This window comes from Glandiceps talaboti, chromosome 22 (genome assembly GCF_964340395.1).
Source record: "Glandiceps talaboti chromosome 22, keGlaTala1.1, whole genome shotgun sequence".
Classification (NCBI taxonomy): domain Eukaryota; kingdom Metazoa; phylum Hemichordata; class Enteropneusta; family Spengelidae; genus Glandiceps; species Glandiceps talaboti.
Window position 1 is genome coordinate 9,827,957 of NC_135570.1, and position 21,963 is coordinate 9,849,919.

General features: G+C 37.8%; 3 protein-coding genes across 3 annotated transcripts; 2 read left to right on the forward strand and 1 right to left on the reverse strand.

Annotated features, from left to right (window-relative positions):
* Positions 1-432: 432 nt before the first annotated feature.
* On the reverse strand, positions 433-1,967 carry LOC144452512 (uncharacterized). The gene is made up of 2 exons (XM_078143613.1): positions 1,888-1,967; positions 433-1,192 (listed from the first exon to the last, which is right to left on the reverse strand). Exons 1-2 carry the CDS (start codon positions 1,965-1,967, stop codon positions 433-435), a joined length of 840 nt encoding a protein of 279 aa, XP_077999739.1.
* A 2,682-nt stretch (positions 1,968-4,649) lies between these two features.
* LOC144452513 (visual pigment-like receptor peropsin) lies at positions 4,650-11,818 on the forward strand. Its single transcript, XM_078143614.1, has 5 exons — positions 4,650-4,761; positions 6,680-6,790; positions 9,001-9,180; positions 10,006-10,310; positions 10,886-11,818. The coding sequence occupies exons 1-5, from the start codon at positions 4,650-4,652 to the stop codon at positions 11,108-11,110; spliced, it is 933 nt and encodes a 310-aa protein (XP_077999740.1). The 3' UTR covers positions 11,111-11,818.
* Positions 11,819-14,000: 2,182 nt separating this feature from the next.
* On the forward strand, positions 14,001-18,118 carry LOC144452514 (2-hydroxyacylsphingosine 1-beta-galactosyltransferase-like). The gene is made up of 5 exons (XM_078143616.1): positions 14,001-14,799; positions 15,477-15,702; positions 16,309-16,528; positions 17,491-17,723; positions 18,075-18,118. Exons 1-5 carry the CDS (start codon positions 14,068-14,070, stop codon positions 18,116-18,118), a joined length of 1,455 nt encoding a protein of 484 aa, XP_077999742.1. The 5' UTR covers positions 14,001-14,067.
* The last annotated feature ends 3,845 nt before the right edge of the window (positions 18,119-21,963 follow it).

Below are 21,963 nucleotides of genomic sequence, written 5' to 3' on the forward strand. Positions count from 1 at the left end.
ATTGATGCAGTTTCGCAGATAAAGACAAGTTATAAGAAAACCAAAAGAACATAAGCTAAGATAAAATACAATGGTCGACATGCATTAAAAGCAGTGACATGATATGATCTACTGTAAATATATGGTAAAATAAAGAATTAAAACATTATGCTCTGTTTAGTGTGCATATGGCTGGGGGAGGGGGGGGGGTAAAAACTGTTACAGAAACAATTTGTCCGTGATTTAAATGTTCTATACCATGGCCCTAAAGGCAATAATTCAAACATATTGTGTGCAGGGTGAAATTCATCTTTGATTATTGATTTTGATTTCTTCACTCACTGCGAAAGTATTTCAGTTTTTTTGCAATGTGTGAGCTTTCACCGTTTGTGGAAATTTTAATAAATTGTAGAGTGCATACTGTACAATGAGATTAGCCTTACATCATCATCATTAATTAAAGTCGATTTCTTCCCCCTGACGGGGGGTCACCGACTGTCCTTCTTTCCATGTGGCAATCACATTCCTCCACCTCTGCCTGTTCCCATAGTCATTGATGTTCAATCCAATCTGTTTACATTGTCCTTCCACCATACTCCTCCATGTTAGCTTTGGTCGCCCTCTCCCTCTTTTTCCATCCACCTCCAGATTCCATGCCCTCTTCACTCCTTCTCCCTCATCTTTCCTCAGCACATGTCCACACCATCTCAGAGAGCTACGCCTTGCTACCTCCACAATTGACTCACCTAGACCTAGCCGTTCCATTAGCATCCCTGAGCCAACCCTGTCACTCAATTTGACACCACATATCTTTCTAACCATAGCTCTCTCTGCTCTCCTCAAGATACCCTCTTCCACTGCTCTCATCACCCATGTTTCTGCTGCATATGTCATAACCGGCCTCACACATGCCTTGTAAATCCGACCTTTCATTGCTAGAGTTAGCCTACAACCACATAGTATGGATTCAAGGTCTCTGAACTTCCTCCATCCCAGTCCCACTCTTTTTGTCACTGCAAGCTCACTGCCTCCTGCACCATCTAAGGTATCACCCAGATAACAGAACTCTTTCACTCGGTCCAGTTCCTGCAGCCTTTCACTTACAGCACTTGCATGCTCCGGGTTATCACCAACAAACTCTCCGCCTCGTAGGCATTTCCAACACTCATAATCTGTTGCCATCACACTTGTCACTCTCCTTACTCCTGCACACCTTTTGTTACAAATAAAGCCAATGGTCCAACTGTTATAGTTACAGACATTTTAGCGAAAGTAGGATATGAGAGAGTCTAGTATCCACTGTGACAAATCTTTGAGTCAGTGTTCAAGCATAATTTATTAGCATTCATTTTACTCCTGTGTACTCTAGGTGCTATAGTTATCTTATGGTAAAGACCAATCCAGTCTGGAACCTATACACATTATATAATAAACTATAGATATTGGAGAGACACAATGTCTATGCATTAACCCAGACGTTTCAGAACTTGACCTTGGTAAGGAACTCCGCTAAATGACTGGGGAACTCGGGTAGATTTTACCTGCTTACCACCCTTAACAAAGACATTGGTAGGGAACCCCAATAAAATGACAGGGGAACTCAGGTAGATTTTACCTACTTACCACCCTTACCAAAAGCACTGGTAGGGAACCCAGTAAAATGATAGGGGAACTCAGGTAGATTGTACCTCCTTACCACCCTTACCAAATACACTGGTAGGGAACCCAGTAAAATGATAGGGGAACTCAGGTAGATTTTACCTCCTTACCACCCTTACCAAATACACTGGTAGGGAACCCAGTAAAATGATAGGGGAACTCGGGTAGATTTTACCTCCTTACCACCCTTACCAAAAACACTGGTAGGCAACCCTGGTAAAATGACTGGGGAACTCGGGTAGTTTTTACCTAATTTCCACCTTTAGGAAAAACACTGCTAGTTGATGCATGCCCTCTATAACATTATACATGTAACTGTCTTCAGGCATATTGTTAGAACAGTTTAGTGGCTTGTCAGGATTTCCTTGATATTTTTTTATATGTATAAAGAATTACATCATTGGATCATTTATAAGTTATATCTTAATACCAGGCTTGAGTTCAGTCAGTTGCATGTGATGGTTAAGTATGCTTCAGTAGATGGAATACTGAGAGTACATTTTGGAATGCAGCAAAAATTTTGCCCATGAATGTATAAACTCAGCTTGTGTGAAACTCATCTTGCTTTTCATTAATTTGTTATGCATTGTTTTGTTCAATGACTTCACTTTTCTTGAATTCATTCTATTGACTGATTTTTCATATTTAAAGACGTATGATTCAATCCCGGGTTCTCTCACTAGTATCTTATCAGTGGAGCCGTAAAGAATACATCAAATCATTTTTGTGTTCAGGACAAACTGTTTTCTGTAGCTCTACCAGTCAGCTGTTTTTCACACCTAAATTTTAAGTCGAATCTGAACTGGGTTTTTAAAAATCTTTGCTATCTGAAATGCCGCAGTAAAACATACTGACTCTATTGTAATAAAATCAAGATGAATTTGTAGGTTCATGAGCTGATTACAGTGTTTATGTGTCATGACATTATAGTGGGACAACACCATCAAGTTGCTATGCTATATTACATATACATGTGTATACATATTGACATCATGTGTGAGTTCTTGAACAGCTAAAGGACACAGTATCAGGACTATTACAATATATGCATTTCCAAGTACATGGTGGTTCACAATTTAGAAGTTCTCTGTAAGCAACCTTAACATAAATACAGTCAATACTTATATTCCAGTATTGTAGAAGACTGGTTTCAATTCAGTGTCATACTTAAACACACTGCCTCATTTTGTATATTCTGTCGACAGTCAAATAAATGTTCATACATACATTAATGTGAACGTGTCCATTTTTCTATTGAAAACCTCCCTCAGGGAATGCTACAAGTGAAAAATTATAGAGCTGTAAACAGGGAATGGACACAGCTGAGATTCAGGTGTGCTATATACAAAGCGTGTTTGTGTGTATAAAACCACAGTACCTATGGTGAAACTTGATGGAATACTCTGTTGGGTCTCGAGTTGATTGATTGTTTGAGGTGATATAACAAGATCCGTGATGTGAATCTTGGTTTTAAAGGAATGTTCAGTCTAAGCAAATTGATCTGAATTTTGTGGAGTGTGAGCATTAAGCATACATACATACATACCTATGTACTGATACAGACAAGTGCTAGCATACAAACACATACATACATACATACATACATACATACATACATACATACATACATAAACACATACACACATACATACATACATACATACATACACACATACATACATACACATACACACATACATATATGCATATCATATACTGATATTTTTTCTTAGTAGGGGGCTTACATACATTCCTATTAAATCTTTTTTTTTACCTAATATTTCTGTATCTCGCCGATATTTCCTTTGAAAAAGAATATTTATTCGAAACATCAGATTTTACATCTATTTATACGGACTGATTTATAAGTTCCATATGCATTTCTTTCTATATATATATGCATACATACATACACGCATGTGCACACACATAGTATAGTATAGTATAGTATATTTCATTTGACATGAAATAAAGTAAAAAGTACATTAACGAGTCAAAAACAACATACAGAAACAACAAAGACAAACATAAATACATTGTATATATAAAACACTTTACAGTATTTGAATACAAAGAGAATAATGACATGTACAAATAGTCTAAACCTCACAAAGGTGTCATGTCCTATCCCTACTGAAAAAAACAAAGTAGACTGACATGAAAAGAGATTTATCAAGTTCTCCCAACAAATCCAATTTCTATATAAAAGTACTCTTTTGCCCCATTTTCTTTTAGACTCATTTGATTTTCATATCAGTTTTATGTCAGAGAGAGAGGGGAGGAAGGGGGATAGGTGTACACCTTTTCACCAACTTCACATTCAAAAAAAATTCTATATATGGAAACGGAGGGAGAGAGACGGATGTGCACTTTTTCACAAGCGTCACTTTCTAAAACATATTTCTATGGAAACGGAGGAGACCACTTTTGGCGCGGGGGTGAAGTGATATACACCTCACTTGTAAACCCTCAAGTTCCCTGAAAGTAAAGACGTATCAATGGAAATTCGTTATGTATTACTTTACCAAGGACCGATGGTTTTCTTCTAAGTGTTCGGGTAATGGCGACTCCGACGTGTTATACCGGAGGGGGGGGGGGGGTTATGACCCCGCCATGCCTTTGCTAGGCACGCCCTCTTTATTAATGAACTATTCTTCGAACAGTGTGCTCATTAAGCGGTCGCTATATTTTGTATAGAATATTTCAATCAAGATCTACTTCAATAACATCTACTTCAATAACACCTACTTCAATAACACCTACTTCAATTCCAGACCACCGTGAGACATCATAACGAGTTTATAGTGCATTCGGCATTGACGTGTGCCATTTGCCATATGTGTGTGTCAGAGAGTACACACACCCAAGAAAGACATACATTTTACGTACATGTACGTATATGTAAACTTAACACGACTTTGCAAAGCATCTTGGCTTGATATTTTTTCTATTGACAAGAAGTGAATGACCTCTGTGTTGTCTGAATTTAGTGTCGCTTTTATACTCTCAACATGGCGACTGTCGGCTCAGAAGCAAGGACAGAAGAAACGTCTTCAGTCGAGATTCCGTCATTTCTAGCGACAGAACAACACCATGCCTTGGCAGTGACATTGTTAGCTTTTGGTAAGTTTCTATGTTGATGTTGGTCTTTTCTGTCAACTCATTATAACAATTGGTGTTTGGGAAGTGCGCTCACGAGGTAGTACTAGTAGGCCTAGTTTACTGTGTACATACAGCAGTTGAAATTTGCTGTATGGGTCATTACAATGAAAAGACCGCAAAGCACATATTTCACGGCGTAAAGGCGAAATCGCAGTGTTAAACGTACAGTGTATTAACTGATCATTTATGAGTCGGATTTAGATGATGTAAAAATCAGCTTGAAGCCGTTCCCTCACAATATATAGAACACATCGATAGTTTCCCATATGCTGACTCGTATGTGCTGTTACGTTATTATTTCAATTCCGATGCTTAAAATCGAAGGTATCCGGATTGTTTCAGAAATGACTGCAGAAACGAACAGAACATTGTGAGTAGATGCTCAGTTGGTGGTTATATGGGTACGAGGAGGTTTGTATGTTTCAGTTTAGATGAACAGAAATTTAAAGTAAAAGACGAAGAAAATAAGAGATACAGCGATAAGCTGAGAAAAAGAGAAGATAAGGTTCATCAGGCGCTGACACAACACACAAGGAGTATATCTGTGAATGTACTAGTATATTGAACAGTATGGCAATTACAACTCGTGAGAAAAAACCGGTGCGTTTGCGCCTTGTAAGCAGGAATGAGACAAGTTTCATGCAAAAACATTCGTTCAGTACTAGTAACCTATCAAAAACATAAACACCACATGGGCCATGGTCCCAATGACTCTTCTTGCTATAGGCACGGTATCCGTACATTTCTCCATTATTAGTGATAAATTTTTATAACATCTGTCGAGAACATTTCTTTGTCTTGCATTACAATAATTGGACACATGGGAGAAGGAAACAATATACTTACAAGGTACAGCTTTACAGACAATGAAAATAATTACTGAATTATCTCTCATTTGGCAATCGTTTACACTATGTGATTCCCACTGCGTGACACGCTGCATGACTACGATTCAAACATTTCACTAAATTGCGCTATGACCGTGAGAATGTACTGAAAACTTGAAATTACATCTCAGTTGCATGTCGGTCTATTATAAACAATTCAAGATCAATTTTACTGATGACAATATTGAAATGTACGCTATCAATAATACTCGACGGTAAAGCATCTATCAGAAAGTTGTCTGAAAGGTATATGAGGCTATAGGAGAATATTAAACTAATCATTATTCGTTAATATGGGGTGATTAAATCTTGATGAAAATCACGACATTCTGGTCACGATGATGAAACTAGATTACAGTAAAGATATACAAATGTTATGCAATGTATGTATATATGTATGTATGTATGTATGTATGTATGTATGTATGTATGTGTGTGTGTGTGTATGTATGTATGTATGTATGTATGTATGTATTGTATGTATGTATGTATGTATGTATGTATGTATGTATGTATGTATGTATGTATTGTATGTATGTATGTATGTATGTATGTATGTATGTATGTATGTATGTATTGTATGTATGTATGTATGTATGTATGTATGTATGTATGTATGTATGTATGTATGTATTGTATGTATGTATGTATGTATGTATGTATGTGTGTGTGTATGTATGTATGTATGTATGTATGTATGTATGTATGTATGTATTGTATGTATGTATGTATGTATGTATGTATGTGTGTGTGTATGTATGTATGTATGTATGTATGTATGTATGTATGTATGTATGTATGTATGTGTCTGTCTATCTGTACGTACGTACGTACGTACGTACGTATACGTACCCACGTATGTGTATGTGCGTGCGCATGTGTGTATGTGCGCGCGCGTGCGTGCGTATGTGCAATACATTGGTAATATGTATAGTTACAACGCACACAAAACTAACTACATTGATAACGTTTGATATCTCTATTCATTTCAGCTATCCTTGGAACTATCCTATCCAGCATGAACATTCGTATGTTCTTGGTAAATCCTGAGTACAGGGCGAAGGGAGGAATATTTTATTTCCATATGGTTATCACGAATATGTGTAAGGTCTTGAGTACCATCTTGCTGTTATCAAGCTTCGATTGTCACAAACGTTACAACATTATTTACTTGTATATATTACTGGTTGACGGTGATTTCATCGTTCAAGTACTCGTACATGAAAAATGATTTCCCACTCTGCTTAATAAGGTGGAAATATATAAATGTGTGTTTCCGATAACATGGCTTCAGTATATAGGGTAGATAGGCCAGGATTTTATTTTATTTTATTTTATTTTATTTTATCTTCTTAGTTTGATTGGTTTATTCAAATATTGCTTCACAACCAAAAACAAACAATGTCGGTCACAATACCCCTTCTGTGACAGTTTGATGAAAAGTACAGACATCACTGGGGAAAGAAAACAGACGTGCCTGAAGGTCAAGAAGACAAAGAATTTGTTTTTAGATTTTTTTTTTAATTACTTAGGTTCGGGGGCTTAAACTAGGGTCGGCCTGGCTATCCAAAACACACAATTCTTTTTATTCGGCCTAATGCAAGAAGTCATAAAATCACTTTTACAGATCTAGGGAGTGATTACATCCATTTGATCACCGCAACGTTCTAAAGTTGTATCGTAGAATCAGTATGGCTTTAATTTAATTAAATTAAATTAAATTAATAGACTCCATGTAATATAGCGATAAACATGTGGACGTAGATATTAGCATAATTAATTAATTAATTAATTAATTATAAGGTCGTTGACTCCTGCCAGTCTTAATCAAATTGTAGCGGTAGGTCAGTGACAGTGTCAATCAACTTGAGTGGATGCTATAATCTCGCGATCGTGTGTGATAAACACATGAAACATGCGGACGTAGAAATTAGCATAATTAATTAATTGTAAGGTCGTCGATTCCTGCTAAAGTCTAATTGAATCTATCAAATTGTACTAGCGGTACAGTGCACAGACATGTTCAGTGCTCAGACCTTTGTAGTGGCCTGAGGTCAGTGACAGACTAGTGTCAATCAACTTGGGTGGATCGTGTGCTATAAACATGCGGAAGTAGATATTAGCATAAGTAATTAATTAATTAATTATAAGGTCGTTGACTCCTGCTAGGCCTATTCGAATTTATCAAATATTAGCTGTAGTGAAACAGAATACTTAAACAATAATGTACGCCCTCCCAGCCCATAATGGACGAAAGCAAACTTTGAACGACATAATGGGCGAGGCGACAGCCGAGCCCATTATGGAGTGCAAAGTTTGCTTGAGTCCATTATGGACTGGGAGGGCATACATTATTGTTATTATTTTATAGTTTTGCCAATGCCAGTGAATTTGTAGCCCGAGAAACGCAAAACAACGTATAATATACACAGCGCTGAACATCGTCTGCCATGTTCGGCCCGGAAGCTGAATACTAATCCTAGCGACACACGTACGTACATAAGCTTGTATTGTTATGCTCGTTCCAGGGCTGCGATGCCCAATAACGGAGTACATTATCAGTAATAATGTACAGCGATGACGTCACAAAATTCACTGGAATTGGTAATGCTATAATATAATATTCTTTACGTGGTTCAGATATAGCTGTCGAATGGGGTGGGGTATGTGGGGCATGGGGTGGAAGTGTAACGTGTATTAGCTTTTCTGTCAAATATCCCAGATATTCCTTCCGTGGTAGAGCGTTTCCCGTGTGAGAAGAACGCTTCTTGTCCGCGGCTTCACTTGCATATATCATTTAACTTTACGTAGCCGGCATACATTTTAGGATAAAGTCATTTTCTTACATGTAAATGGACACAAGCTGAGCTTATACGTTTTTTGTTGTTTGCAATATGCTACTTATTGCAACATACTTAACCATCGATCACTTGCAAGTTACTAAACTCGAACCTGGTATTCAGATAACTTATACCATACGGTCGTATAAACATATCGAGGAAATCACTACTATGCAGTCAACTATTCTAAAACGCCAAACGATATTATAACATTATTGAGTGCATGCATCAACGTTAACATCACACTAGAATTGTTAAAGTTCGGTTTTATGTAAGTATTTAAATTTTCACTTGAGTAAATAAAATGCTTATAGACCCAGCAGGCTGTACCACTTTTAGCTCTGGATGTATACGCTTTTCTCCGCCTTGAAGGGAGAAGACGTGTTGAAACCCCGTAATTAACGTTTACTTCCAGAGGTAGTCCAACTTATAATTTACTTTAATATGTTCCATTTTACTAACATCGTCTACAGGTATGGTAATGTTAGGTACACCCTTTACTGCAGTCTGCCATTTCGTTGGGACATGGGTGTTCGGAGACATCTTCTGCCAGATGTACGCCTTTTGTGGAATGTTCTTCGGAATTGCTAATATCTTCATGTTGGCGTTTATTAGCATGGATCGGAGCCGTGTATTATGCTCTCCAAAAGATGGTGAGTGAGGGTACTTGCAATAAGTATGCTGTGTGTAACCTGTAGCAGAACGTGCTCGTATGAAAATTACTTCAAATGGTCGTATGGTCGTGCAGTAGAAAAACACATACAGAAGCACTTATATCAAACATTGGCCCAACCGTCGTCTCTTGAATAACTCATGAACAACATCATGCAAAACACATTCATTGGTTGTAAAATGAAAATCCGCACACAAAATTGATGTCTTAGTATTAACACCTCATCTAAAATTCTACGACATCGTGCCACACAACAACACAGCAATGACATCAGCCTACCACAGTACTTTGTGAGAGTTTGTTAAGTCTCAAAATCTTCAAATGTTTGAGTTTGTAATTCATTTTTAGCTGTGAAAAGCTCAACTTTAAAAAAAATTCTACTAGTCTCGCAAGGGACTGTCCCAGGGCTATACGCTTTCACCCAACTGTTTCACAAATAAATCAGTCGGGGTTATCATATTTCAGCGCACAAAAGAACGCAGAGTTGTGGATTCTTTCTTTAAAATGTCTTATTCAAATGAACAATGAAAAAAGTCCGGAGACTTTGGCAAATCTACAGTGACAGTAAATAGTCACTTTTTCACAATTTCTGTCAAACCTGACGATGCCGTTCAACAACATGAGAATTGCTTGTATGACACGTTTTAGAAGTTTATTTTAGCTGTCAAACACTGTCGTTGATGGCGCCGTAGTAGATTTACTATAATACTCAAAGCTAATTTCGATAATAGTTTTATGATATTGGAGGTCCGGTATACTTGATATCGTTCAAATTAAGAATTCCACAATTATTCTCCTTTTTCAGCCGATGATGGCGCTAAGTATTATCCATTCTTGGTCGCTGCTGGTTGGTTTATTGGTTTTTTAGCAGCATCAGCACCCTTGTCACCTTTCGGCTGGTCTCGTTATACATACGAGCCATCAGGGACTGCCTGTGCAGTTGATTACATGACGAATGATTCTACCTATGTGAAGTATATCACGACGGTGTTCGTTGTTTGTTTCCTCGTTCCATTTGGATTAATGCTATACAGTTATGGCAAAGCTTGTGTTGTTATCAAACGCACAGGGAAAGTGTGTGACTGGGCTGATGAAACAAACGTTTGTTGGGTAAGAAAATGATATCTTTCTTAATTTTTTTACTCATTTTTTTTCTGTTTGCTTGATTTTATAACAGGTCAGTACAAAACTCAGGCGAGGTCAGGCTGGGTTTTATTTATTGAAAATGTATAGTATAACTTTCAGCAGCGCAGAATAAGAAAACTGAACTCTAAAAAAGAATTCAAATCTAAAACTCAATCTGAGCAAAAAATAATTAAAGTAGAGAGGTAAATCGTATCAGTCTGAATCCCAAAAAAATACATCTGGATTGGACTGGGCATGGGTTTATAAACAAACACATATTATTTTGAGTATTAGATTGATTTTAATAGCCTATCCTGGACCATACCAATGAAAACCAACTATGCCTGCGTTTCATAGTATTCATATGAAGCATAAAGCTTTGGACTTTGTGATTTGTGATTTGGGGAGTCTCGGTTGCACAGCCTCTTGCCTTTGAGGGCATAACCCTGGGGTTATGCCCTCAACGGCAAGAGGCTGGGTAACCGAGACTATGATTTACCCAACATAATATTTGAATTATGTTGTAGATTTATTATATGAAATGTTATACTTTCTTCCAGCAATCATGTCTCTGTTTGCTTCACCTTGTCTTCTGTTGGGGTTTGTATGGTGTTACTTGTTTGTGGACTGTATTTGTCGATCCCAGTACCTTGCCGTTGATGCTGACCGTTATCGCTCCAGTCGCAGCGAAAGTCTCTCCTATACTCACCTCATGGATTTACATCATGCAGATCAAACGTTTCCGGGGAGCTGTTGCTGATATGTTCAAACCAAAAAAAGAGTGAGTTAAGCAGACGTCGGCGTTAGTTCACTACAATCCCAGAGTACTTTATCTTAATGGTATAAGAGTGGACTATATGCTACTAAGGAGAAAGGGTTTCTATATACAATGATATACATATACTGATATAGAGGGACATAAACTTGACCATAACTAAAATATATCGCCAGTCGGTAACATGATGAGGGGAAGCTTACGAGATACCGGGCGTCTGTCTGTCTGTCTGTTTGACTGTATATGTACCATCTATATCTCAAGAACTCCTGCTGGTTTGAAATGAAATTTTGATCCACAGATTCGAGAAAGTGTGGAGAAATTATTAGGTTTTGATATTACCAACATCCTATGAATATTAATGATGCATGAGAATAGATAATACTTTTTGGTAATTAGGCAATATCTCAGAATCAAACTTCAAATTTCATGTAATTTCGTGGAGGATAGCAAAGTGCATGGGTCCTATAAAGCTTGTTTATATAGATTTAAATTTTAGTGAACAATATTCATGACTCGTGTGACGATTTTCGGTAAGTAGGCAATATTTAGAGAATGCAAGTTTCAAATGTCAAATGATTTGGTACATTATTATATTAACGATAATAAAGCGCACGTGCCCTGCAATGATTTTTGTTTCACCAGAACACAAATGTTTAACTAACGTCATGTGAATTTGAGTATTTCTTGTAAACTGTGAACTTGTAACGTTTATCGCCGAGCTGTCAATTGATCGATCTATGAATAAACTGATTATATAACATTATATCAATTAACAAAGAATGTGACTTTATTTCGCAGACCACCGACGATTGTCGAAAGTAAGTGCACGCACACGCATGTGTGTGTATGTACATGTATGTATGTATGTATGTATGTATGTATGTATGTATGTATGTATGTATGTATGTATGTATGTATGTATGTATGTATGTATGTATTTATTTGTATGTATGTATGTATGTATGTATGTATGTATGTATGTATGTATGTATGTATGTATGTATGTATGTATGTATGTATGTGTGTGTGTGTATGTATAAGCGAACTATAAGCGAACGAAGTTCGCTTGTACGTATGTATGTACGTACGTACGTACAAGCGAACTTCGTATGTACGTACAAGCGAACTTCGTTCACTTATAGTTATAGCATCGAAAGAAAGCCCGAACGTCTAGCAGCAAGACTATGAAAACCGAGGCTTTCTCAGTTGTGTAGAGCTACAGTCTGGACATTCGTCTGCGCAGCCTGTCTGCGCATATTTATCGTGCATTCACGTTGAAATCCATTTCGATCTAGATATTCATAGAATTTGATGTTTTTTTTAAAGTTTGAATTTTTAAATACAACATGACAAACATTATTATGAATAAGGCTCTCTGAGAAGTGGAAATTCCAGCAAATGTTCCGAAAGAATTACAACATTTTTATCGATTGATCACAGAGTGCATCATGACTTATCCAAGTGACATATTTTCGACACAAAAAAATATATGTAAAGTGAAATGTTCTTTGATGAAAAACATGTTTACACATAAACAAGCAAGAACAAAATCACATGAGATGAAGTTTATATCTGGAAAATACATGGGCCAATTGTGTTTATTATTTTTAAAACACCGCATAGAAATTATAACTCCTAGCTGATCAATGATGACTAAAACTGAATTATCGAAAATAAAAATCGCCTTGAAAGTTTGACTGTCATTTGACTTTATCGGCAAAATTAAAGACTGTGGTCAGATTTCGTGAATTTTCATACAGTTATTAACTGTGCGGTGAATTTTAGCATGATGCATTTTGATCACATTTTACTTGCATACGGACGGAAAACGAGCCAGTAAAACCTACAGTAGTCTAGAGTACATTGCACTAAATTTCTAAAAACAAACAAGGTTACATGTTCAGAGATATAGTTGAATATCATTGCATGGACAGATTTTACGTTGCAGGGCTTCATCTGTGTAGAATTTAATAACAAATCGAATAATGTGTGTGACATGCTTAGCCCGTGCGTCTTTCTCTTAGCCCAGGCCGTTTTACGACGGGTATGTTTTCTTCATGGAAGAGAAACTGAGAAATCTAAAAACGAACATCGACCAAACAAAACGGTATTATGAAAAATCTCACGTAAAACTATGTTTTTTGAAGGTACAAAACATGTGAGTATGTCACTTGTAGATTGTACTGTGACTTTGGAATTTGTACATGTAGCATTCTAAAAATAACACTGTATTGTTATGTAGATAGCATCTCATGGGAACACATGAAATAGCGCGCCATTTGACGTGATTCAACTCTGACCGTATGCAAATGAGATCGAATGTCCAGACTGTATGTAGAGCTAATGTAGAGCATGAGTATAAAGTTGGCGTCAGATTCAGATTCGGATCTGAGGCCATCTGACTCTCAATATAACCTTCATAAGACAATGCTACCTGAATCTGAATCTGACGCCAAGTTTATACTCGTTCGATCGATTAATTACTCAAATTGGTCATTAATATTCATCGGATTATTATCAAAACCTAATCAGTTCTGGCCATTACCCTACGGAACATGTCTATGAAATTTTGTTTGAATTGATGCAGCTGATTTTTCGGAAATGGTGACACACACACACACACACACACACACACATACACACGCGCTCGCGCACGCACGCACACACACACATACACACAAACAAACAAACAAACACACACACACAGACTTCATCGGTATATTATAACCTTCCTTACGGAAAGTAAAAATGACCGGCCGCCCCTAATGCAAATCGTACCAATGCCTCGTTTTGAAATAAGATTCACAAGACGTTAGTGTGAACATGGGCCCCTGCAGAAGTGGTTTACTTCTCACCTTGACCATCGTACTGGTAGTTGCGCTGTTCATAAACCAGACGTCATGTAGCAACATACTGGTTATACCGAGTATCAGTGAAGGCAGTGTATTCATCTTATTGAAAACTATGGCAGATGACTTGGCAGCACGGGGACATAATGTGACACTGCTGGTATCCAGTATTTATTACTCAAATATTGTGGAGTCGATTGACCCCGACAGTGCAGACGATATGCATATTGAGCAGTTTCCAGGCATCTACGATCTTGCCAATGCTGATGGCGATAAATTCAACAAGCTTGCCTTAACTGGGAGAGCAGGGTGGTATTCCATGTTTTTAGCTTTTGAAGTGATAGTTCCAGAATGTGACTTGTTGTTGTCTGATAAAGCCGTGTTGATACGACTGAAGAACTCACAGTTTGACCTCATAGTGACATGTGAGCTCACACCATGTGGTGCACTCCTAGCTCATCACCTAGGCCTCCCGTTCGTTCTCATTTCGTCAAATCGTGTTATCCCTGAATGGGATGCAGATATGTATAATATTCCAAACAACATGGCGTACACACCATGCATAGGGACAGGTCTTACAGACAAGATGTCTTTTCTCGACAGAGTGTACAATTCGGCTTACTACGTAATGAAATACATTTCGAACGCCATAGTACTCGCTGGATATGGAAAAATAAAACAGAAACATAACATCAAACCATATTTGAGTATGCGCGATGTGTTTGCTGACGCGGAGCTATTTCTGTTTTGCACAGATTTTTCACTGGATTTCCCGAGACCTATGATGCCGAATGTTGTGTTTGTGGGAGGCGGCTATCTCACTAAAACTGCAAGAGTCTTGGACAAGGTCGGTTTCATTCATAAGTTTTTGTAGTAGATGTATTTTAACTATGCACGCCTTTCCAGCTTTTCCTGAGTCAAACAACTATTAAAAAATCTACAAATGTATGTCGCCCCCCCCCCCTTCCTCCTAAGGTTGCGATAGACACCCTCTACGGTGACATGACCCCCATGTCAAGGTTATTGTCGCACGAAGTTTTTTTTTATCATGACAAGTCAGTGTAAGTAAGGTACACCCTGGGTACACCGTGTGTCGTATCGTTCAGCCCTAGAAATCAGGTGGTATCTGAAAGGGTGGCATGATGACACGTTGTATCTCACAGTCAGGGACCCTGGCACTGGGGTTGCCGACATCAGGGATTGCCTAGAATTCAGGCATTGGGGATTTTGAAATTGGGAAGTAACGAATTCAAAACCCCCATTCGCATGGATTCCAAGCCGACTGTATATCACATCAAGGCACATTCAGTAATTACAAGGGGGAGGACGGGGAAAATCATGATCATGCCCTGTATGTTGCGTATTTACCCTCCCCCAATTCCGTCATGCTAAAAAGTGACACTCTCTCAATTTCCATTCTCTAAAACATAATTCCCCTGGATAATCTATATTTTCTGTTCAAATGCAATAATTTGGCTTGCGCATGGTGTAAAAGCTAATAGCCTTATTTCCTTTTATACGCAGGAACTTGAAGACTTTGTTCAATCGTCTGGTGAGGACGGCGTTATCATATTCTCTCTCGGAACATACGCTGAAATTGATGACGAAGATAAATTTAGGAAGTTCGCCACGGGTCTGAAAAAACTGCCACAAAAGATTATCGCTAAATACAATGGTGATCAGCCACCGGATTATCTGGACACGACTAAGTTTAAACTTATGAAATGGATACCACAAAACGACTTATTAGGTAAAGTTCAATGACACCAGCAATATCAAGTTCAACTACAGTCACAACAAAATACCTGACCACTGACCCAACTTGACAAGGGGTTTGTGCCAATACCACCCGTTTAATGTTAGCGTTCGCTGACTCTGTTTTATACAAGCAGGCAGAAACCAATGCGAAATATCAAATTCTGCACGTGTACACATCAACAACAAGGCAATTTGCATGAATGGTTTGTTTAAAGATTAACGTACGCACGCACACACACACACACACACACACACACACACACACACACACACACACACACACACACATATATATATATATATATATATATATATATAGTGTATATATAATATGCATGTCTTCAACATCGAATCTACTTTGACATATTCTTCATGTGAAAGTATTCATTTTGATGTCATTCAAATCGTTATGGAAACTAAAGCTCAAGCATGGTAGGACACTTTTGAAGCATGACACTGACAGAAACATGGGTGACAAGGACGGTTACCGTTTCTCTAGTCGTTTAGTTTGTTCATATTTTCTATCAAGATGCATACCATAACGTATGAGAGTTTATAATTTAATATCAATATCATATTGACAATATTCTCTCCCCAGGGCACCCAAAGACCAAAGCATTTGTGTCTCACGGTGGTCTAAATAGCGTCTATGAAGCAATTTATTATGCAATACCGATGATCGGAATACCATTGTTCTATGATCAACATGACAACATCAAGGCGATTGCTGACAAGGGAATGGGTATTGCACTGGATATTAGAACTCTCACATCAGACGATCTGTACGAAGCTACAACCGAAGTCATTAAGAATCCCAGGTACGGTCACAATAATATATTGGTGCTCATATAACTATCTCAAAGTTCTGTAACATTTTTTTGTCTCCTTTTTTTGTGTGTTACAAAATCAATTTTTACTTTATTTAAGGGGTAGACGATGAGTTGCTACAATTTGGGGTGTAAGTTTTGATGCATATTGAAAAGGTACTCGTAATATTCGTAAGCATAATTTGTAATCCAGAGAATTCATACATAGCATGAAGATATAACTCTGAAAAAATCTGATGACGTCATTCATTTTATGTGTAAAAATATAACTGTTGATGAACTCCCCACTATACAATGCAAAAAGACAATTGTGATGTCATAGAAGACATGCATTGAGTTGAGTTTATAAGCTTTATACCCAAGTAAAAATACTTGCTTACAAGATATTCATTTAAACTTTTCTAGTTATCCATTCTTGTAACTATTCTGGTAATGTTAGTGTTGATGCAGTCTTCTATGACATCATAATTTATGTTCTGGTATTGTTAGAACAGTTGATTGCATAGTAGGGAGTTCCGTACATTTTTGACACGTATGATAAATGACGTCATTGGATCATTTATACGTCATATCCTAATACCAGGTTTGAGAGTCAACTGCAAGGGATGGTTAAGTATACACCAGTAAGCAAAATACTGTGGGTACTTTTAATACACTCCAAAACATAAAATACACTCCAAAAACATATCAACTCAGCTTGTGCCCCTTTGACCAACCCAAGAAATATAATTGTGACATTTTATATAAACACAATGTAGTGTGTCGATTACTTTATGATTGTGACGATTTTCTTGTCTTCAATGTTTTAGTCGAACAGGAAGGGGCACCCTCTCAATGAGGAACCTATTTGCCCGTGTGTGGACAGGCGCCCCCAACGACGCAACGTACAGAGTATTTTGTTTACTACAGATACGATGAAGGTCATAAAAAGTAATCCAATCTTGTTCTTGTAGGTACAAGGATAATGCTGTTCGTCTATCTGCAATCCATAAGGATAAACCCATGTCCCCTAAAGACGCCATGATCTATTGGACTGAGTACGCCATCAAACATGGAGGGAAACATCTCCAGTCACAGGCAGTGAATCTAAATATCTTCCAGTACTATTTAGTTGATGTTTTTGCCTTTATAATCTGTGTCTTTGGAGTTGTTGCAATTATATCGTTTTGGACATGCTGCTTTGTTGGTAAGATGTTCTGCAAAAGACATAAAGAAAAAGTAAACTAACCCAGCTACAGCATTATCTTGTAGCCGAAGAAAATACTTGAAGGAATAACGTCTTGAAGAACAATCTCAAGAATCACAAAATAGGAGTGTCTTCTTCAAGTTACATTTTCAGGTTGCTCAATCATGACACAATCATGAGGTCACAACTAGCTTCGGACAGTTTTGCCAGCTTGCCCAGGGTAAATGTAGAATGGTGAAAGAAGCTATCATATAATTTATATTTATGAATGTTAATAGTGACGTACAATGTGTACGTCACCTGAAGTCGGGAATGAATTTATATGTAAATTTACATGTAATTTAATTTCAGCTTGCCCAGCGTGTCACGTGTCAGAATCAAGTGGTCATTTTTAAAAAAAAGAACATTCACAACACCTATTTTTTTTGTCAGGTTGTGAATATTCTGTGATGTTAAACTTGTAAATTTAAGTTTACAAAACTTTGAAATTCCAAGAAGTGTGTTTGACTGTTTTGTGTAATCTTATTGTTTGCATTTACCGTTGTACATTATGCCACAGTGATTATGGTGGCCTTCAAGAGTGATGGCCGAGGCGCATTTATTTGTTAATGCAATGATAGTACAATCGAGCTATTATAAATCCTGTATTTCAATTCTTTAACGGTTCTTTTTCTTTATTCAAACTGAATTGTTTAAGGCATATTGTATAACCACGTGCTGTGTCCATATGTCTTGGGAGTGTTTACGCACAGAAATGCATAGATGATGTACGAATGACTTGTAGGTAAATGTCTTCAAGATGTCGTTTAAACTTTTGTAAAGCGACATTTGAGTATTTCAGAAACTTTTAATTTGTAATCGCGAGGTTATGATGTAACAGAGAAGGGATCGACGTTATACTTACTACTGGTCTGTGTTTTTCGTCGACCTGTGATGTTAATAAGCATATTTTGCAAGCAATTTCGCTGTACAAAGAAATTATATCAGTACAAGTTAAACCCGTGACATCTGTATGTGTGTTCTTTTTATTTCTCCAGTAATTGTGGTCCTTCCCCATCCTGTACTTTAGAAAAACTTAATAGCGTTCGTGACACGCGCCTGCAGCAAAAGGGACAGCTACAATTTCAGCTCTGACAGACACTGGGCGCGTACATCAAGTTCTTGAGATATGACGGGGGGGGGGGGGCTACTCCCCTTATTTGAGTGTACGTATATGTGCCGCCCTTTGGGGTGCATTTTCAAGCCCTTTGGTCTAAAGTGGGGTCTGCGTTTTTGGAGCTGAAAAGTCTAAAACGGGATCCTCTTTGCAGTATTTTTATGGTCTAAAGTGTGGTCGATTGTCTGTTATCAAATCATAACCCGGAATCATAACTACTATTAATTGCCCCGAAATGTTGCCTCTAAGAAAAAATGTATTTTCATCTTTCAAAAACCTGTAATGGGCTAAAATGGGGTATTGATTTTTGGCCAAAGTGGGTCTAATATGGGGTCTGGGGTTTCCAGCATTGGCCACCCCCCCCCCCCCCTACCAGAGCGGACAACTGCACTGGCCGGTACTATACCGCCCCCCATGCCAAGCGAAAAGCAAGATGGCAACCGTGTCTGCGTAAAGTAATTTCATTGGCGAATGCAACTTTGAGTGTAAGTATAGTCATACATCATTTTTTCGAGAAAGTTCACGTACATTATTGTTTACTTTCGACCACCGCGGTTGAAAGTACAAATCATATAGCAGTAGGCGGACATGTATACGGGTAAGATAATTTTTTATTGAACAGGTCATCGACCTACAACATATACGTTTAATTACATGATGAAATATTTGACCGCATATGAGTTGAACCTAGGTCACAGGTCAAAGATCACTTCGATAGTATGAACAGTACGATAGTATTTTACCAATGTTGTTAGCAATGAATAGTTCACCGAGTCGTAAATAGACAGCAGTTCGAGGTTTCCGCGTGTCCTGACGAAACTGTACATGGTATGTTCTAACTATCTGACTCGCCCTTGTCGATAAATATCCGAATGTCTAGCATATATAACGAGAACATTTTCGATTCTAATGAACCGCCATTTTTAGGGTTGTAATATATCGATGAAGTCTGTGTGTGTGTGTGTGTGTGTGTGTGTGTGTGTGTGTGTGCGTGTGTGTGTGTGTGTCTGTCTGTCTGTCTGTCTGTCTGTCTGTCTGTATCACGCTTTCCGATAAAAAGGCTGCATCAATTCAAACGAAATTTCATAGACATGTTCCATAGGGTAATGGCCAGAACTGATTACTAGGTTTTTGTAATAATCCAATGAATATTAATGACCAATTTGAGTAATTAATCGATCGAACGAGTACAAAGTTGGCGTCAGATTCAGATTCAGATTCAGGTAGCATTATCTTATGAACATTATATTGAGCGTCAGATGGCCTCAGATCCGAATCTGAATCTGACACCAACTTTTAACAGAGTCTTTCTCAGTAGTGTAGAGTATAATATACTCTACACTACTGAGAAAGACTCTGTTTCAGGGGTTTCATGCCAACCTTATTCTGTGTGTCCCTTGGATCTGCACTCTGCATTGGCTGCACAAACAAAAGAAGAGAAAAAAGATGACCAAGGCAGTGAGATGACCAGCAATTAAGTGATTCAAACTCACCAGAAAACAATTTTTTTTTCTTGGCCTTAAAATAGGTTTACAATGAGCGCAGAGTTCACAAACAGGTGAAATATTTATCATTGTTTCAATTTCGTCAAATATGGATTTATCATTTTCAAATTTCACACACTGATGCGCCGATGAATAAAGAGAAATCATATCTTTTTAGATTTTCGATTAGAAGTTTAGGAAGTATTATATTGATATATTCTTCTTTTCCGATTTCTCTCGATAACAAACTACCACTGTTTGTTGCAAGGCTTGTACATAATCATTTATCTAGCTCTGTATCTCAGGATATAAATACATTCTCACATATTTATCAAGTGTAATAATCCATAATTTATACCCAAATGTGTGTGGTCAAAATATGGAAAATAGACCAAGCCTTGCCTAGCCTACGAAGAAAATTTCGCGACAATGTATCAATAATGGTGACCTATACATTGTCCTCTATATAATTAGTGTACAGTGAGGGCGCGCCACTCAACAAAATCTTGAGAATGTGTAAACTCGTGGTGCCGGGACGGAGAGAAGGAAGTTCAACACGCACATGCCATATCCCGGGTATGTAGGGGATCACGAAAGCCGAGTGAAGTCGAGGATGGCAAGCTTTCCTGTGTTGAGAATATGAGGCATGGCGGGAAATTGAAAAACATTTTTGACAACTAACTTTCATTGGGACTTGACGAATCACAGAGCTAAATTTCTTGCATAAATCCTTACGGAAGGCATTCAGTTTAAATCTGGTAGTATTTCGTGTGACGGCCTATATATTTAAATATTGTACACTTTTTGTCATTTCGCTAGACTTGTTCATGCGTTCTAGGTCCGGTTATCTTGAACGTGCCTAACGTTGCAATATTTAAACGATCTCGGTTGGGGCGGTCTAAAATTTTCCATTGAGACCGTTTTACCTCTCACGTGCTGGTGGCCCTTTCATTCTCCTCAAGAGAGCTGTAACAAATTCAACTACTGTAAATGTGAATGAGTGAACAAATGAAGACAAAATTGCCAATATTTTCTGAAGAAGTTTTGTGTATTGATTTTGGAATGTTGAAGTGAACATCTGGTTATCAGGACAGATGGTCGAACTTCGCAAATCAATAATTGGCAAACGAAAGTTAATCTTCAAGTTGGTAGACATGTAAATGAACAGTTTGTTATTTACGGTGTGGAGACGGATACGAAACCGGGTGAATAATTCTGTGTTTTTTGAAAATGGAGACAAGGACACCCTGTTATTCAGAATGTTGCAGTGCCAGTGGATAAAGCCAAGAACTGTGATTACGTCAGACTGTTGGATGGCATAATACCACGTAACGGAGTAAGTACAATATCTCACTATATCTTTCTGATTTATATGCTTAGACACTGCTCATGCGCCCCTATTTTAGGAAAATCTCAACATTTGCACAGGGTTATATGAAGAATTGCCACTGGTGTCTTTTTGAATGTCCGTTTTCATTGGTTCCCATGTCGGTGATTTCGTTAGTGGTGATAGGAATTAAAACTGACTTTCTTAAAAAGCCAAGTAAACTATTTATGAGGAAGGCAAGGAAAATAATTGCACCTGTTGTGACTGCACAGC

Excerpts from the sequence above, each read along its gene's own strand:
- LOC144452514 (XM_078143616.1), top strand. The coding sequence starts at position 14,068 with ATGGCAGATGACTTGGCAGCACGGGGACATAATGTGACACTGCTGGTA. Across the intron at positions 15,703-16,308 it reads ACCACAAAACGACTTATTAG|GGCACCCAAAGACCAAAGCA; the intron begins GTAAAGTTCAAT and ends TTCTCTCCCCAG. Across the intron at positions 16,529-17,490 it reads GAAGTCATTAAGAATCCCAG|GTACAAGGATAATGCTGTTC; the intron begins GTACGGTCACAA and ends TTGTTCTTGTAG.
- LOC144452512 (XM_078143613.1), bottom strand. The coding sequence starts at position 1,967 with ATGCCTGAAGACAGTTACATGTATAATGTTATAGAGGGCATGCATCAA. Across the intron at positions 1,193-1,887 it reads TTCCTAAAGGTGGAAATTAG|GTGTGCAGGAGTAAGGAGAG; the intron begins GTAAAAACTACC and ends TTGTAACAAAAG.
- LOC144452513 (XM_078143614.1), top strand. The coding sequence starts at position 4,650 with ATGGCGACTGTCGGCTCAGAAGCAAGGACAGAAGAAACGTCTTCAGTC. Across the intron at positions 4,762-6,679 it reads AGTGACATTGTTAGCTTTTG|CTATCCTTGGAACTATCCTA; the intron begins GTAAGTTTCTAT and ends TATTCATTTCAG. Across the intron at positions 9,181-10,005 it reads ATTATGCTCTCCAAAAGATG|CCGATGATGGCGCTAAGTAT; the intron begins GTGAGTGAGGGT and ends CTCCTTTTTCAG.